Here is a 19,179-nt window from a genome sequence, read left to right as displayed (position 1 = left end):
CTGGTAGCTGCAGAATGGCACAGAAAGGCAGCTCACCACTATGCCTCTGGATAACGTGGATGTGCGATGATAAGTCCTCCACTAGTGCCTATCTCAGATCCTGCACAAAAAATACATCAAGTGTAGTATGAGTACGTAAACAACATGTACCCAGTAAGTATCAAGCCTAATCTCCATGTGGTAGAGACGAGATGGTCGACTTTGACACTCACTAAGGGTCAACAATATTAAATAGAATAAAACATAATTTATTTAACTCAGCATGATTCACAAAGTCAACAATAATTTTATTTAATCAGCAGAAATAATTAAATTCCCTCAAATGCAACAATTCTCAATATATTAATTAAATTCCTTCAATTCCAATAAATTTTCAATTTATCAATTAGTTTTACAAGCTGCAATAAACTATCCAAATATCGTGTAATTATTATTATTAGGCACGATTTCTGCCGAGATCGTACGACCTGATCCAGATTGTCGTGTACACTGCCGAGGGACGTGTGGCGCGATCCATAGATGCATCTATCATGCCGAGGCGTTCGGCCCGCTCCACAAGAAATGAGGACATTTTCTTATGTACCTCCGTAAAGAGAGCATATTTATTATAAGATCAATTCAAGAGGATGAACAATTTTTCTTAACAATAATTAATTTAAACAGAAAATCAAGCATATGAGATTTTAATCCTTTAATATTTTTATCTAACAATTCACAAATATATATATATCAAATAATATTAATTAAACAAAGAATACAATTTACACAAGTAATTCATACTTTGAGTCCTAAACTATCCGGACTTTAGCATTAAAAGTAGCTATGTATGGACTCTCGTCACCTCGTGCGTACGTAGCCCCCACAATTAGCAACAATTATTACTTTAATTACCTATGGGCTAATTTTTCCCTCACAAGATTAGACAAGAGACTTACCTCGTCTTGCTCCAATTTAATCCACTAGTAGGCCTTTTTCTCGATTATCCAACTTTGATTTGCTCGAATATAATCAAAAATAATTCGATACAGTCACAAAAAATTATAGAATCAATTTCATAAGAAAATACTACATTTTCAATAAAAGTCCTGAAATTAATTAAAAATTCGTCTGTGGGGCCCACATTTCGGAATCCGGCGAAAGTTACGAAATCCGACAACCCATTCAATTACGAGTCCAACCATACCAGTTTCACTCAAATCCGACTCTGAATTAATACCGAAATCTCAAAAATTCGTTTCTATGAGATTTCAAAAATTTCCCAAATTTAAATCTCAAAACACTAGTTAAATGGTGAAAACAATGATATATTCATGTATATTGACCAAATCCGAGTTAGAATCACTTACCCCAATGTCTTTCCTTGAAAATCTATCAAAAATCGCCTCTACTCAAGCTCCAATTTGTCAAAAATGGCGAATGGGACGAATGTCCTTTATAATTCTGCCCAGGCAGCCCTCGATCATGACCTCGATCCTCAGCCTCGATCGTGGTTCGATCATGGCCCTTTGGATTAAGGCCATAGTATGCCATGGCACAATGTCAAGGCAAGGGTGGAGATGGTGAGAGCTTTTTGGATGTCAGTGCGGAGACCATATCAAAGCAGAGATTGATGTTCATATGCCACCAGAGATCGAGAACCTGATACTGCTGGTCGAAAAAAGAAATTAGTGATTCCATTTTCTTTCAAAAGTCTAGGGTGCTACTGAATGTGGTAATATGCCGATGAGTCGGATGGTCAAGAGAAGGCCATGTTTGCCAGGTCGTGCAACCATATTGTAAAGAGTGGGAGCCATGGACTATAAACATTCGGCAAGATCATAGCAGAGATCTTGCCAAGGATGCGTGCAATACATCAGTTGAGTGTCTTTCCTAAGGGGTAGACTTTTAGACTGCCTGAGGGCATTGCCAAGGTGAGGATATGAATTCGAGGGTATAGAGAAGCTTCAGAATTGGGCGGATTTCCAAGTTAGAAGGTGTCATCATTCTGGAAAGGAGTACGCATAATGATCGGGGACCGTTGAGACTCCAAGTGCGAGGCACAACCGGACCTGGAAGCCGTGCTAGCAGGACCAAGAGAGTGCATGTCTATAGGGCGAGTAGTAACCTACTACTGGGAGCATTGGGTACTTGCTAAGGAAGTGACAGTTGGAAAACAAAGAGCTTTGTTCGGGAATGGGGCGATGCTATGACTTTGAGAATGTAGTACTCACCAAGAGTCGTCCCAAGATCTGGCCGAATGCCAAGTGGGAGGACAACGCTAAGAAGTATCCTCCACATTGAGTGTGGGAGGATCTCGCCTATGCAAGAGGCATAAGGGCGAATTAGTGAGTCTGGAAGCCAACACATCTTCAAATGTCCTGAGGGAAAGGAAAAGCTACGGGAGCGAAAGGCTACAAGAGCTATGCCAGAGGGCGTTTTAAGGCTATGTGAGATATTGAGCTACTAGAGTCGTGCCAAAGAGCACGCTGATGTGCTTACCATTGAAGGAAAGCTTCAGATGGACATGAAGGTCGTGGGGGTCATGGTGTGATTAACTAGTGTGGGTCAATCACAAAGACACCAGAGGGTGCAAGTGCGGAGGCACTTTCCAAGTGAACACCGAAAGAATGTTAAATGTAGAGGCACGCTTGGAAGATACTTGGGGGAGAAGTTCATGGGGCACGACTCCTTTTGAGAAAGGACTTCGAGAAAGTCCAACCAACAGGACAAAGGGTGCCAAAATGTACATACCTGAGGGGGCAAACTCCGGGATGTCATAGGCCATGATGTGTCATCGGGGACGATGACATAATGAGTGTGGGATGATTTCACAACCTGCACTTTGGGGTTGTGACTTCGGCCAAGAACTGGTGAGAAAAGGCTCTTCTGATTGTCTTACGTAGATCTGTTTACTCAGGTAACTTGGGCTTTTTAATTTTAAGCATATATAAGGGGGGTATAGGTGATTAAAGCTCTGACCTGCCTCCCCCATACGTGCTGCCACCAAGCCGTATCTAATGAGTTACCTTGAGGGGGAACCTCAAGGGCCTGTCTGGATGACTCAAAGGAGTGTCCTAGGTATCCATACGAGTTAGGGAATTTTATGGACGGTGCGACGCCTTTGGGCTTGCGTTGGGCACCAAAGTCGTGCTGGAGGTTGATATGTGGGACGGCTATGCCCGGCGGGCTACCGAAATGTTGGAAAGACCTCTATGCCGATTGGATACTTGATGCACCTATCTTAGGGGCATTATGTGTCAACTTGCGAGCATGGCTTGGGTTCAGCCATGCGAGCACGGGTCTGTTGGCCTAAACGTGTAGTTGTGGGGCGACATTGCACTATTCGGGATGGAAGTGTGTCGCGAGGGCTATGTATGGTCTTGGCACGAAAGACGTGCATGACAATGGCCAAGGAATAAAGGTTGCCTTACTCGGGCAAAGCACAAGCCGGTTGCGGATGCACCAGGCGAGTGTCAAGCTTTAGGATTGGGTTTTGCACGCGAGAGCGATGCTCAGTCTTGGGCGAAGGACAAGACATGTCCTAAGTCAACCCCCAGGGCGCGCATGGATTATGATCCTAAGATGAGAAGCGCCATGCATGTCTAGGGCCAAGTGCCTAGAAATCTTACAGGCGACACAAGTTGGGGCGAGCCTCATGGGCGAGTTCTACCAACAGGCACAGGATCGTGCTTGAAAACTTGGGAAAGGAGATAGGCTGGCCTGCAGTGAGTGGAACTGCAGGTGCCGCACGGGCAATTCGGTGCCTCTGGCGAGCGTAAGGGAGTCGGCCCGTGGCTTCGATCATGGCCTCGATCCTCGGCCTCGATCGTGGCTTCAAACATAGCCCTCGATCCTCGACCTCAGTCGTGGCTTCCATTATGGCCCTCGAGCCTTTGCCTTCGATCATGACCCTCGAGCCCTGCCTTCAATCATGACCCTCGATCATGGCCTCGATCTTGGGTCTTGATCCTGGGCCTCGATCTTGGGCTCGATCACAACCTAGAATTTCCAGCAGAAGAGAAAAATTGCAGCAGTTATTTTAAGTCCAACTTTTGATCCGTTAACCATCCGAAACTCACTTGAGGCCCTCGGTACCTCAACCAAATATACCAACAAGTCCTAAACATCATACGAACTTATTTGAAACCTCAAATCACATAAAACGACGCTAAAACCACGAATCATTCTCCAATTCAAGCTTAATGAAACTTAAAATTTCCACTTCTACATTTGATGTCGAAACCTATCAAATCAAGTCCGATTGACTTCAAATTTTGCACACAAGTCATAAATGACATAACGGAGGTATGAAAATTTTCAGAACTGGATTCCGACCCCGATATCAAAAAGTCAACCTCCCGGTCAAACTTCCAAACTTAAATTCTTATTTTAGCCATTTCAAACCTAATTTAACTACGGACTTCCAAATAAAATTTTGAACATGATCCTAAGTCAAAAATCACTATACAGAGCTATTGAAATCGTCAAAATTCTATTCCGGGGTCGTTTTCTCAAAAATGTTGACTGAAGTCAAACTTGGCCTTTTAAAACTAACTTAAGGAACCAAGTGTTCCGATTTCAACCCAAACACTTCCAAATCCCGAACCAACCATCCCAGCAAGTCATAAATCATTAAAAGAACATATGGGAAGTTTTATTTTAGGGAACGGGTTCTAAAAGTCAAAATGACCGGTTGGGTCATTACAGTACCACAATGTAGATAGTTAGGCAAGATCCATGCTAGGGAAAACCAATCCCAAAAATATAAATGATTCGGGCAAAATCTATGCCCAGGGAAGATCCATCCCTCAATATAAATTCAACCGCACTCATTATGTGGGGGGCAGACTCCAGAGGGTCTCCTTCAGTCCAAGCACTATAATAACTAGATCCAGGAATAAATAAATAAATAAAATATGCTGCAGCGTGCAACCCGATTCTATAAATACCACTCAAAACAAAATCTCCAGTTTCTCGGGCTCACAATGACATGAAAATCAACCCGACATAATGATATGATGTATCAATGAATGACAACAGAGACTGAGATATGATGTGCAAATAATAGATGTGATTGAGTACAAAATTTACATTTTTAAACAATTAATTCAACTGCAACACGACCTATGTGGGTCCGAAAAACAATATCGGCACGTAGCCTAAACATGATCTTTAATACGAGTCTCAGCTCAATTTCTCTAACACATGGAGGATATGTGGATAATGACATCATTATTTGATTATGCAATTCCACGGAAAGAATTAAGTCACAATTTCTATGGTGTACGCCCACACGCCTGTCACCTAGCATGTGTGTCACCTCCAAATAATAACACGTAATTCAAGGAATCATACCCTCAGAACCAAGTTTAGAAGTATTACTTATCTCAAATCGTGCAAATTCTTTATTCCAATAAGCCTTTTCCTCGCAATTCGACCTCCGAACGCCTCAAATCTAGTCACAAATAATTCTATATAGTCAACACAAATTATAGGAATCAATTTCATATGAAAATACTAAATTTTCCAACAAAAATCTGAAATTCAACTAAAAAATCATCAGTGGGGCCCACATCTTGAAACCCGACAAAAGTTACAAAATATGAATGCCCATTCAATCACGAGTCGAACCATACCAAATTTACCAAATTCCGACATCAACTCGACCTTCAAATCCTCAAATCTTATTTTCAAATCCCTAGGCCCATATCCTCGAATTTCACCTAAAAAATTTGTAATCTAGTCTAAATACTCAATTATAATTCAATATTATTGACTATCAATGATCACAAGTGACTTACTTTAAGATACCCCGTGAATTCTCTCTGAAAAATTGCCTCAACCCGTGTTTGAAAAGTCCAAAATGAGAAAAATCCTGGAACCTCTCTGTTTTGTACACTGCCCAGTGCTTTCGCACATGCACCCCTTTTAGTCGCACCTGCGGAATCGCAGGAGCGAGAAACCAACTGTTTTTGCGGTTTGCCAAACACTCCACTGCCTCCGCTTCTGCGGACGTAGCGCTTCTGTGACTCCCTATCCGCATCTGCGATCACGCAGGTGCGGAAATTCCCTCGCACCTATGACCACTGCCCACACTGCTCCAGCCCACTTCTGCGATCAAAATGTCGCTTTTGTGGTCGTGCACCTGCGACCAATTCCATCGCAGGTGCGATTGCACCAGAATTGGAAATTTTCCAAAATTGTCCAAGTCTAAATTTCGATCCGTTAACCATCCGAAACTCACTTGAAGCCCCCGGGACCTAAACCAAATACACCAACAAGTCCTAAAACATCATACGAACTTAGTCGAGGCCTCAAATCACATCAAACAATTCAAAATCCACGAATCGCACCCCAGTTCAATGCCGAAACCTATCAAATCAAGTCCGATTGAATTCAAATTTTGCACACAAGTCATGAATGACATAATGGACCTATGAAAGTTTCCAGACCTAGATTCCAACCCTGATATCAATAATTGCAACTCCCCGTCAAACTTTCAAACCTTTAAACCTTCAATTTCCTAATTTCGCCATTTCAAGCCAAAATCAACTACGGACTTCCAAATAATTATCCGGACACACTCCTAAGTCCAAAATCACCATATGGAGCTATTGAAGTCATCAAAACTCTATTCCAAAGTCGTTTACACATAAGTCAACATCCAGTAAACTATTTCATTTAAGCTTTAAATATTGGAACTAAGTGTCCCAATTCATTCTGAAACATCCCCGACAAGTCACATAATTATAATTAAACACAGGATAAGCAGTAAATAGGGGAACGTGACTGTAATACTCAAAAGGACCGACCGGGTCGTTAAATTTTCCCCCTTTTAAATAAACGTTCGTCCTCGAACGGGTTTAAAATTATAACTGGAGTGTCAAATAGGTTTAGATATTTGCTCTGCATCTCCCGTTCAGTCTCCCAGGTAGCTTCTCCAAATCGCTGACCTCTCCACTGTACTTTCACTGAGGCTATGTCCTTTGACCTCAACTTTTAAACCTGCTGATCCAAAATGGCCACCGGCTCCACATCACAAGTCATGTTACCATTCAACTGCACTGTACTGAAATCCAAAACATGAGACGAATCTCCGACATACTTCTCGTGCATGGATACATAAAACACTGGATGAACACCCGATAGACTAGGAGGCAATACAAGTTTATAAGCCACCTCTCCAATCCTCTAAAGTACCTCAAAAGGCCCAATATATCGAGGACTCAACTTGCCCTTCTTCCCGAACCTTATTACACCTTTCATAGGCGAAACTCGGAGTAGTACCTTCTCTCCTACCATGTAAGCAACATCGCGAACCTTCCGGTCGGCATCACTTTTCTGTCTAGACTGCGTCGCGCAAAGTCGATCGTGAATCAAATTAACCTTTTCCAAAGCATCCTGACCTAAATCAGTACATAATAGCCTAGCCTCACCCGGCTCAAACCAACCTACCAGAGACCGACACCGTCTCCCATACAAAGCCTCATACGGAGCCATCCAAATGCTAGATTGGTAACTGTTGTTATAGGCAAACTCTGCAAGCGGCAGAAACTGATCCCAAGATTACATAAGCGCGTAGCATATCTTCCAATATCTGAATAGTGCGTTCGGACTGTCCTTCCTTCTGAGGGTGAAATGATGTACTCAACTATACTTGTGTGCCTAACTCTCACTACACTACCCTCCAAAACTGTAAGATAAACTGTGTGCCTTAATCTGAAATGATAGACACTGGACACTGTGAAGGCGAACAATCTCATGGATATAAATCTCAGCCAACCGCTCTGAAGAGTAAGAAGTCCCAACTGGAATAAAATGTGCGAACTTGGTCAACCAATCCACAATCACCCAAATAGCATCAAACTTTCTCGAAGTCCGTGGGAGTCAAACTACGAAGCCCATGGTAATATGCTCTCATTTCCACTCCGGAATTTCAAGTCTCTGAAGCAATCCGCCCGGTCTCTGATGCTCGTACTTCACCTGTTGACAATTTAAATACCAGGCTAAAAACCTAACTATATCTTTCTTCATCCTTCTCCACCAATAATGCTGCCTTAGGTCCTGGTACATCTTAGCGGCACCCAGATGAATGGAATACCGCGAACTGTGGGCTTCTTCAAGAATCAACTCACGCAGCCCATCTACATTTGGCACACAAATCCGACCCTACATTCTCAACATCCCATCATCCCAAATAGTAACCTCTTTGGCATCACTGTGCTGAACTGTGTCCTTCAGGACAAGCAAATGGGGATCATCATACTGGCGCTCTATGATACGGTCATATAAGGAAGGCCGAGAAACCACACAAGCTAGAACCCGACAGGGCTTCGAAATATCTAATCTCACGAACTGGTTGGCCAAGGCCTGAACATCAACTGCAAGAGGCCTCTCACCAACAGGAATGAATGCAAGGCTACCCATACTCACCGCCTTTCTACTCAAGGCATCGGCCACCACATTGGCCTTCCTGGGATGATATAAAATAGTAATATCATAGTCCTTTAGCAACTCCAACCATCTCTGCTATCTCAAATTTAGATCTTTTTGTTTGAACAAGTGCTGGAGACTCCGATGATCTGTAAACACCTCACAAGACACACCATAGAGATAGTGCCTATATTTAATGTATGAACGATAACTGCCAACTATAAATCATGAACAGGGTAGTTCTTTTCATGTGACTTCAGCTGGCACGAAGCATAAGCAATCACTCTACCTTCTTGCATTAAGACACAGCCAATACCAATCCGAGAAGCATCATAATACACTGTATAAAAGGCTGAAGCTAAAGGCAAAACTAGAACTGGAGCTATGGTCAATACAGTCTTAAGCTTTTGAAAGGTCTCTTCACACTCATCCGACCACCTGAATAGATCACCTTTCTGGGTCAATTTGGTCGAGGGCGATGCAATAAATGAGAAACCCTCCATAAAGTGATGATAATACTCGGCCAAATCGCAAATATTTTTCGAATCTCAGTAGCTGAGGATGGCCTGGGCCAACTCTGAACTGCCTCTATCTTCTTCGGATCTACCTGAATCTACTCACTGGACACCATGTTCCCTAAGAACGCCACCGAACTAAGCCAGAACTCACACTTGGAGAAGTTGGCATAAAGTTTCTCTTCCCTCGGCCTCTGTAGTACAATACTCAAATGTTGTGCATTTTCCTCCTGGCTACGTGAGCACACCAAGATATCATCAATAAATACAACGACAAAAAAATCGAGATACAGCTGGAATACACTATTCATCAGGTGCATAAATGCTGCTGGGGCGTTAGTCATCCCAAAAGACATCATGGGAAATTCATAGTGACCATAACGGGTTCTGAATGCCATTTTTAAAATATCTGAATCCAGAATCTTCAACTGATGATACCAAGACCTCAAATCAATTTTAGAGAACACCCTCTCTCCTTGAAGCTGGTCAAATAAATCATCAATACGTGGCAAAGGATACTTGTTCTTGATTGTAACTTTGTTCAACTGCCTGTAGTCGATGGACATCCGCATAGTACCGTCTTTCTTTTTCACAAATAGAACCGGTGCACCCCAAGGTGACACACTAGGCCTAATAAACACCTTATCAAGAAGTTCCTGAAGTTGCTCTCTCAATTCCTTCAACTCAGCCGGTGACATACGATACGGAGGAATAGAAATAGGCTGAGTACCCGGCACCAAGTCAATACCAAAATCAATATCCCTATCGGGTGGCATACCCGGCAGGTCTGCAGGAAATATATCTGGAAAGTCTTGCACTACCGGTACATAATCAATAGTAGGAGTGTCTGCATCAACATCTCTCACAAAGGCCAAATATGACAAACACCCCTTCCCAACTATTCGTTGGGCTATTAAGTAAGAAATTACTCTGTTGGGAACATAATCTAGAGAACCTCTCCATTCAATCCTCGGCAACCCCGACATCGCCAATGTCACGATTTTAGCGTGACAATCCAGAATAGCATGACATGGAGACAACCAATCCATACCCAATATTATATCGAAATCAACCATACTAAGCAGTAAGAGATCAACTCTAGCCTCTAATCCGCCAATAGTTACCACACACGACCGATACACACGGTCCACAATAATAGTATCGCCCTCTGGAATAGATACACCAACAGGTGAGACTAAGGACTCACAGGCCATTTCCAGACAACGAGCAAAATAGGATGATGCGTAAGAATAAGTAGAACCAGGTCCAAATAAAATGAAAGCATCTTTGTGGCACACAGAAACAATACCTGTAACCACTGCATCTGAAGAAACGGTCTCTGGCGTGGCAGGAGCATCATAAAATTGAGCCTGACCACCGCCTGTTCTGCCAACCCCTTTAGGGCGACCTCTAGCTGCATGTGCCCCACCCCGTGCTGGCTGGGTGGGTGGTGAAATAACTAGTGCAGGTGTCGTAGCCTAACTCCTCTGCTGAACTGGACCTCCCGACATACGGGGACAATATCTCTTCATATGACCCTACTCTTCACATTCAAAGCAACCCATCTCTGAAAATGTCAGCAAGTACTGAGGTGGACCTCGAGAACCAGAATAACTACCAGAAGAACCTGGTACAGATGAACCCTGAAATAATGGTGCACGAGATAAACTCTGAGCTGGAAGTGCACTAAGAGAAGACTGACTCGGTCGAGAACTGTATAAACCATGGCTAGCCGATGTGCCACGATGAGCTGGATGAGCCATCTGAGCTGGCCTATAAGGTCGACCCCTGTTGTGATAGGACTGTCCCACAGAAGGAACACTGCTGGAATTACCCGGACCACGAGACCCCTAGGCCTACCTCTCCTCATGCTCCTAAGTACTGACCATTTCTAGCCGTCGAGAACTATCAACCACCTTATTGAATTTAGCACATGCTATATTTCCCAGAGTCGTAACAAAACGAAACTACTGGTTGAGGCCATTAATGAACCTCCTTATCTTCTCCCTCTCAGTAGGAATCAACCAGACTGCATGACGAGCCAATTCTAAAAATCGTATCTCATACTAGGTCACGGACAGGTCCTCCTGACGTAAATAGTCAAACTTTCTGTAGAGTTTCTCACTGCGGGTCTGTGGCACAAACTTCTCTAGGAATAATTCGGAGAACGCATGCCATGTAAGTGGTGCTGCACCAACTGGTCTGCTCCTCTCATAAGTCTCCCACCATCTGAAGGCTGCTACGATCAGCTGAAAAGTAGTAAATGAGACCCCACTAGTCTCTAGAATACCCGATGTACGAACAATCCACTGGCATCTGTCCAAGAAATCCAGGGCATCCTCTGACTTAGTTCCACTGAATGATGGAGGATGGAGTCTCCCAAACCTTTCTAGTCTCTTCTGCTCCTCGTTATTCATAATAGAACCCACCTGGGCCTCAGCAACTGCAACCGACTGGACTGGTAGTGCCCCCGCTATTTGAAGTCCCTGCACTACCTGCTCTGGAGTACGGGCGACAGGGGTATGAGTACCTCCCCCGGCCTGAGAAGTGGCTGGTGTGGCCTGAGCCAAAACCAGCTGAGCAAGGCCAATGCAAACAGTCAATATCTGGGCTAAAGCTTCCTGAAGGCCTATAATCACAATAGGCATAGCTGGTGCTTGAGATGGTCCCGCCGACTCAACTATATCTGGAACCTCCTCCTGAGCTGGAGAAACTGGTGGTTCTACAGGTGCTGCTCTAAATGTTGTACAAGCTACACCTCGACCTCTACCATGGCCCCGGCCTCTACCACGACCCCGACCTCTCGTGGTCCTAATTGGTGGCACTGGTGGTTGACCGTCCGATCCGGTAGTACGGGTCCCCACCATCTATGAGAGAATAGAATAACAAAAATTTAGTTTCCGGAATCAATAAATTTGCACGACAGAATACAAGAAAGTGAAATGTTTCCTTAGGGTTCGGCAGCCTCTCGAAGATAAGTACAGGCGTCTCCGTACCGATCCACAAGACTCTACTAAACCTACTCATGACTCGTGAGACCTATGTAACCTAGGCTCTGATATCAACTTGTCATGACCCAAAATTTGCATGTCGTGATGGCGCCTATCTCAATATAAGGCATGCCGATAACCTCAATAAAACACTATAATCTTTTAAGTTTGAAAACATAATATTTAAATTTAATAGAAAATACCACAAATACTAATATAAATACACTCCCAAAATCTGGTGTCAATGAGTACATGCGCATCTAAATGATAACATAGTCTGACTGATAAAACACTATCTGAAAATATAGAACAATACAAATAACTAAGAGGAAAAAGAGTTAAGGTTTGCGGTCGCCAAGCAGCTACCTCGATAGTCTCCAATAGATAAAACTCTGAAATCTAGCAGCTGGCGTATCCGGAAGTACCTGGATCTGCACACGAAGTGCAGAGTGTAGTATGAGTACCACCGACTCCATGTACTCAATAAGTAACAAGACTAACCTTTGGGCTGAAAGTAGTAACGAGCTCAGTAGGTATAGTCCAATGTAGAAATAACAGTACAAAAATGTAGGCATGTTCTCAAGTTCAACAGATAAGCCAAATACAAGTAAAATAGACAAATTCTGAATGATGTGAGGAATATGACATCTCTATATCTACATGCCAAAATACAAGCTGTATGTGATGTACCTGTCACGACCCAATTTCACCTAAAGGTCGTGATGGCGCCCAATACTCTCAGAATACTCAATCACTCAGTACTGTATATGACCAATCTAGCCGAGGGAAGATCCATCCCCAAATATATATCACTGACAGTCAGTCACTCAGTACCGTATAAGACCAATCCAACCCAGGGAAGATCCATCCCTCAATGTAGATAGTTAGGCAAGATCCATGCCAGGGAAAATCCATCCCAAAAATATAAATGATTCGGGAAAGATCCATGCCCACGGAAGATCCATCCCTCAATATAAATTCAACCGCGCTCACAGTGTGGGGTGCAGACTCCAGAGGGGCTCCTTCAGCCGAAACATTATAATAGCCAGATCCAGGCATAAATAAATAAAACATGCTAAGGCGTGCAACCCGATCCCATAAATATCACTCAAAATCTCCAGTCTCTAGTGCTCACAATGACATGAAAATCAACCCGACATAATGATATGACGTATCAATGAATGGCAACAAATACTGAGATATGATGTGCAAATAATAGATGTGATTGCGTATGAAATTTACATTTTCAAAATAATTAATTCAACAACAATACGACCTTTGTGGGTCCCAAAATAAATATCGGCATGTATCCTAAACATGATCTTTATTACGAGTCTCAGCTCAATTTCTCTAACACGTGGGAGATATGTGGATAATGACATCATTATTTGATTATGCAACTCCACAGAAACAATTAAGGCACGATTTCTATGGTGCACGCCCATACACCCGTCACTTAGTATGTGCGTCACCTCCAAACAATTCATATAACACGTAATTCAGGGATTCATACTCTCAGAACCAAGTTTAGAAGTGTTACTTACCTTAAACCGTGCAAATTCTTTATTCCAATAAGCCTTTTCCTCGCGATTCGGCCTCCAGACTCCTCGAATTTAGTCACAACTAATTTGATACAGTCAACACAAATTATATGAATCAATTTCATATGAAAATGCTAAATTTTCCAATAAAAATCCGAAATTCAACTCAAAAATTATTAGTGGGGCCCACATCTCAGAACCCAGCAAAAGTAAAAAAATATGAACGCCCATCCAACCACGAGTCCAACGATACCAAATTTACCAAATTCCGACATCAACTCGACCTTCAAATCCTCAAATCTTATTTTTAAAATCCCAAGGCCCAAATCCTCGAATTGCAGCTCAAAACACGTAATCTAGTTGAAATACTCAATGATAATTTAATATTATTGACTAACAATGATCACAAGTGACTTACCTAAAGATTTCTCGTGAATTTTCTTTGAAAATCGCCTCAACCCGTGTTTGAAAAGTCCGAAATGTAAAAAATCACGGACCCCCTCTATTTTGTACACTCCCCAGTGCTTTCGCATCTGCACCCCTTTTAGTCGCACCTACGGTATCGAAGGTGCGAGAAACCAACTGCTTCTGCGGTATCGCAGGTGCGAGAAACCAACCACTTATGCGGTTTGCCAAAGCCTTCAATGCCTCCGCTTCTGCGACCTTGATGTCGCTTCTGCGAGCTCGCTTCTGCGAGACTCAGTCTGCTTTTGCGAACCTAGAGCTTCTGCGACTCCCCGTCTGCATCCGCGATCACATAGGTGCGAAAATTCCCTCGCACCTGCGGCCACTACCCACACTGCTCCAGCCCACTTTTGCGATCAAAATATCGCTTCTGCGGTCGCACACCTGCGACCAATTCCATCGCACGTGCGATTGCACCAGAATTGGACATTTTCCAGAATTCTCCAAGTCCAAATTTCGATCTGTTAACCATCCGAAACTCACTCGAAGCCCCCGGGACCTCAACCAAATACACCAACAAGTCCTAAAATATCATACAAACTTAGTCGAGGCCTCAAATCACATCAAACAACTCTAAAACCACGAATCACACCCCAGTGAAGCCTAATGAAAACTAACGAATTCCAACTTCTACATTCGATGCCGAAACCTATCAAATCAAGTCCGATTGAGTTCAAATTTTGCACACAAGTCATGAATCAAATAGCAGACCTATAAAAGTTTTCAAACTGGATTCCGACCATGATATCAATAAAGTCAACTCCCGATCAAACTTCCAAACCTTTCCTTTCTTAATTTCGCCATTTCAAGCCAAAATCAACTACGGACTTCCAAATAATTATCCGGACACACTCTTAAGTTCAAAATCATCATACAGAGTTATTGGAATCATCAAAACTTTATTCCGAAGTCATTTACACATAAGTCAACATCCGGTAAACTATTTCACTTAAGCTTTAAATATTGGAACTAAGTGTCCTAATTCATTCTGAAACCTCCCCGATAAGTCACATAATTATAATTGAACACTGGATAAGAAGTAAATGGGGGAATAGGGATGTAATACTCAAAACGACCGGCCGAGTCATTACATTATATCGTTGTGTCTGCGCTCACTGCTAGTATGTCAGACTTCGGAGGGGCGGATCCTGCCAAAGCGCTAATATAAGCCTATAAGGCCTGCTGCTGAGTGCATCCCGATCCACAATAATAAATAAGCTAATAAGGCATGTTGCGGCGTGTAACCCGATCCACAATAACACTATCAACTCGGCTCTCAGGTCCAACTCAGTCATTAATCTCTCAAGTCTCAAGGGTTCACAGTCTCATACTCCTTAACCCAAACACTAAGAACATGTAATATTAGAGTAAATGATAATGGAGACTGAGATATGATGTGTAAATGAAGGATCATGACTGAGCACATAATTGCAGTTAAAGCAGATCACTTAAAACAACAGAAATAACCTCACTAGGCCTCAACATAATATGTTAATTGTTACTTAAATTTTATTATATCGTATCGTTCTATTTGTATAGTTAAATTTGTTATTACGTAACGACGAAAAATGTCATTTCATGTAATGACCGATTTGGTGTGGTCGCGTCGTAACCTTATTTTTTGCTCTCATCTTGCCTTTCTTTATTATTAAATAATTTTATTTATCCTTTACACTACTTTTTATATATTAATTTTACTTCGTGTCTTACTTTTCTTTGTAATATTGTAAGTTTATTCTTCATATTATTGGTGCCATGACATTATGAAATGATGACAAATGATATATTTTTCCTATTTGGAAGTAAGGAATAGGTCCGAGAGAGGTTCGATCTCGCTAACATCCACGGGGAACTCATCAATTTCATCGCGCCATGGATTCATCTCATCGCGATCAATGGATCGGGTCGCCCGCCAAATCACACTGCTACATTTGAAACCCGACCCGAATGCAATCTGCCACAGTGTGTCTCCCTTTTTCACCCTACCTTTCGCCTCCGCATAAGCCACTTCGTACCAGATCGAACTGTTGGAAGTGTTACCAAACCTGTACAGCGTCATTCTAGACGCTTCCATTTGTTCATCGCTAAATCCCAATTTCTTTTGCAAATCATCCAATACTGGTTTCCCGCCAACGTGTGGGAAGAAGTGATCGATTGCTCTGGAGAAATCAGGATCCATTTTACTTCCCGTGCGAAAGCGCCGCACTATAATATTCATTAAGTAACGGAATTGTTCAGATAGAGGAAGGACTAGGGGAGCTACAGTGGATATGTTTGATCGAATGGTTTTCATAGCTGCATACAAGAGATCTTTGTTAATCGAGATTCCTCGATGTCCTTGTTCATCTTCTGCCATGAAAATACAGTTGTAGGAGCGATCGTTGTTTGCTGTTTGAGATCGGACGGTGTGGATGAGCTCATACTTGGAGGTATTCTGATCGGACGGTTTGTTGGAGAGGAGCAGGGCGACCGCACCAACACGAAATACGCAATTGCTCAGCAATTTTGACCGGTCATTGCCTTTGTATACGTTGTCTGTGGTGCTCTCAGTCGTTACTAATAGAGCATAGGAATTATCGTGCACCTGCACAACAGTATATCATGAGTTGATAAACAATGTTAGTATGTTTGTGTTACTATGTCTTGCTTATGAATTTTGGGTTAACTAATACACTTAATATCTAGTGAACGCCTAAGAATTTCACTTTTCTAATTTTCAAACAAAGATACACTTTCCGTTCTAATTTAGATGGCATCCTTTCTTTATTAGTCCGTTCCAAAATGAATGACACATTTCTTTAATTGAAAATAATTTAATTTTAATTTTTTTATTTTACCATTTTACCCTTAATGAGAAACTTTTATACACAAATGTCATGGCCCCACAAAATTTTTATTCCTTAAACTTTTAAAACCACAAATTTCAAAAGTCTCACTATTTTCTCTTAAACTTCGAATCGAGTCATCTAAATTGAAACGGATGGATGAAGTATAAAAGATCATAATTCATTCCCAAAAGTACTGACCGGAAAACACATATGGCCACTTCAAGAGATGGTACTAATTTTTCACATTACTTATACTCTTTTGGTTGAAAAATGACGACATTAGGAGTACGAGAATTAAATTATTTGTTTTTCAATGTTAGTCCAAACATCGGTTTCTTAATATTTGCATGTGAAAGAACTTCATGAACAATACTATAACTCACAATTTCATAATTGAAAATAGTTACAGAATATTAATAAAAATATAATGATCAAAGGATCCTAATACAAGATAATAACAATGTTATATAATATGAGATAGATGGCATTTCCTAAATAATCGTTCATATCAAAGCAAAAGATAAGATGAATTTAGGCATCATTGTACAAAAGGTTGGTACTGAGACCAAATATGGAAATATTAGTGATGATATTTTAATTGTTCTCTTCTAATACTAGTTTGTGGGGTCGGAATAACCGAGAAAAGAAACCATAGAACCAATATTGGTCAAGACGTCTATCATTTAAGTTTCTTTTTTCTCTATAAAGATAGATAGGTATGGAGAGTTTGTTAATCTGACATCGCAAGCTAGAGGTGAGTGGGAAGTTACCATTAACATCGTGGGATAGATCGATGAGATATCTAACCCTTAATTAGATGTTAATCAAGTGATTCCCCTTAGTAAATAGTGACGGCTCACATATATCTTCATTTGTATTCTGACTTATCGTCATTCAAGGTTTGCTTGTTAACTTTCACTGGTTCTTTGTTATTTTGATTCCAACAATATATATATATGTTGATTCCATAGTTGTTATATGTAGAAGTGTTGTGGCATCTTGTACATAAGTTACCATTGATAAATCCTATGCTGCGCTAACCCCTATTAGTTGATCCAGTAGATACAGATATCCGATGATTCAAAATAGAAAGATAATTGAAGTTGCATTAAGAGGCAAAGAAAAACGATTTAAGTTATATGGTATATAGATAGTACAATTTTTTTGTATATTACTATTAATTACTAGTGAAATTATATATTATTAATTACTTCAAATTAATAATTGAATGTAACAGATTTATTTTATATATTTTTGGTAATAACAAAATTATTATTAACATAATGTAATGGTGTATTAAATTTATAAGCACGATCTTTAATTAACCAGGGGGTAAAAAAAGGAAGTTATAGGATGAAAAAGCGTGAGATCCAGTTGAGAGAAGAACCTTGAGTAGATTTTGAACAAGTCCTAAGGCAATAAGACCAGCACTGCACCCCATTCCCGTCATATTATAGCTGCGGATATCTTCTCTTAGCTTGTAACGTTTAACTATGACACTTGACAATGATGGCATAATATTGAAAACGCCGCAGACAGAAACCAATATACCTATTTCCTCACATCTAACTCCAGTTTTCAGCAAAAGCTCATCTATGGCTCCGAAAACCGCCATCTCCACTTCTTCCTTAGCAGCTTTTGTGCTCATATCCAGAGGATCTCTTAACAAGCCTTTAGAAACATACGTTTTATCTCCTAAGCCAGATCTTTGCAAGATCCTGTCCATGAACTCCAGTGTGTCACTGTTAAACTTTAGTTCTCTGCTGCTTCTATTGAGAAAATTTTGTCTGCAAATTTGCTGGTTTTTCTGGGGCTTGTAACATGCAAAATCTACCAGGAAAATTCTTGACCCGGTGCTTTTGCAAAAAATATACCAAAATAAGACAATTATTAAAGTTGGCACTGAAATGAGGAAAAGCTTAGGGTATATTATGATCAATTCCATGAGATCGATCGTCGAAAACATGGTGCCAAATATGACGAGTTTCAGCATATGAGCTATGCTAGCAGCCTTGTTTATGAGTAATTTATAGCGAAAGATTGTTGATTAGGAAAGTGGAAGGTCTGTTGGCCAATTTATTACTTGATGCGTATGGACAATCAAGCTATTAACATTACCTCGATCTCAACTATTTTATAATCACTTCTCGTCGTTTCGATAAATCTGCTCTCCGAAAAGTGAAGGGACTATTTATGTACGGGTAAATTGGGGATAATGTTACCCCGATTTCCCGGTAAAGAAACGAGAGGGAAGCATGATCTGACATAACCTTGAGTAAAGCCGAAAGGTTCCTCGTTTCGAAGCCCGGGGAGGACGTATAGTGCACTCGGGACCGGATACGGCTGAGCATCGGGTCCGAGAAGAGTGAAGGGCCGAGACTAAGGGAAAAAACAGTTAGGCACGATAAGCAGGGAGCCGTGATATCCG

At 41.5% G+C, this 19,179-nt stretch overlaps 1 protein-coding gene across 1 annotated transcript; it reads right to left on the bottom strand.

The window, feature by feature from the left end:
- Nucleotides 1–15,645: 15,645 nt before the first annotated feature.
- On the bottom strand, nt 15,646–18,857 carry LOC107789498 (3-ketoacyl-CoA synthase 20-like). The gene is made up of 2 exons (XM_016611322.2): nt 18,139–18,857; nt 15,646–16,507 (listed from the first exon to the last, which is right to left on the bottom strand). The coding sequence occupies exons 1-2, from the start codon at nt 18,742–18,744 to the stop codon at nt 15,716–15,718; spliced, it is 1,398 nt and encodes a 465-aa protein (XP_016466808.1). The 5' UTR covers nt 18,745–18,857; the 3' UTR covers nt 15,646–15,715.
- Nucleotides 18,858–19,179: the final 322 nt, after the last annotated feature.

The sequence above is a fragment of the Nicotiana tabacum genome, chromosome 19, assembly GCF_000715075.1.
Source record: "Nicotiana tabacum cultivar K326 chromosome 19, ASM71507v2, whole genome shotgun sequence".
NCBI lineage: Eukaryota > Viridiplantae > Streptophyta > Magnoliopsida > Solanales > Solanaceae > Nicotiana > Nicotiana tabacum.
This window is presented reverse-complemented; position numbering and strand designations above follow the sequence as displayed.

Bases quoted from the DNA above. Each gene is read 5' to 3' on its own strand.
- LOC107789498 (XM_016611322.2), bottom strand. From the start codon at position 18,744: ATGCTGAAACTCGTCATATTTGGCACCATGTTTTCGACGATCGATCTC. The intron at 16,508-18,138 runs GTTCTTCTCTCA...ACTGTTGTGCAG, and splicing joins TTGTTCAAAATCTACTCAAG to GTGCACGATAATTCCTATGC.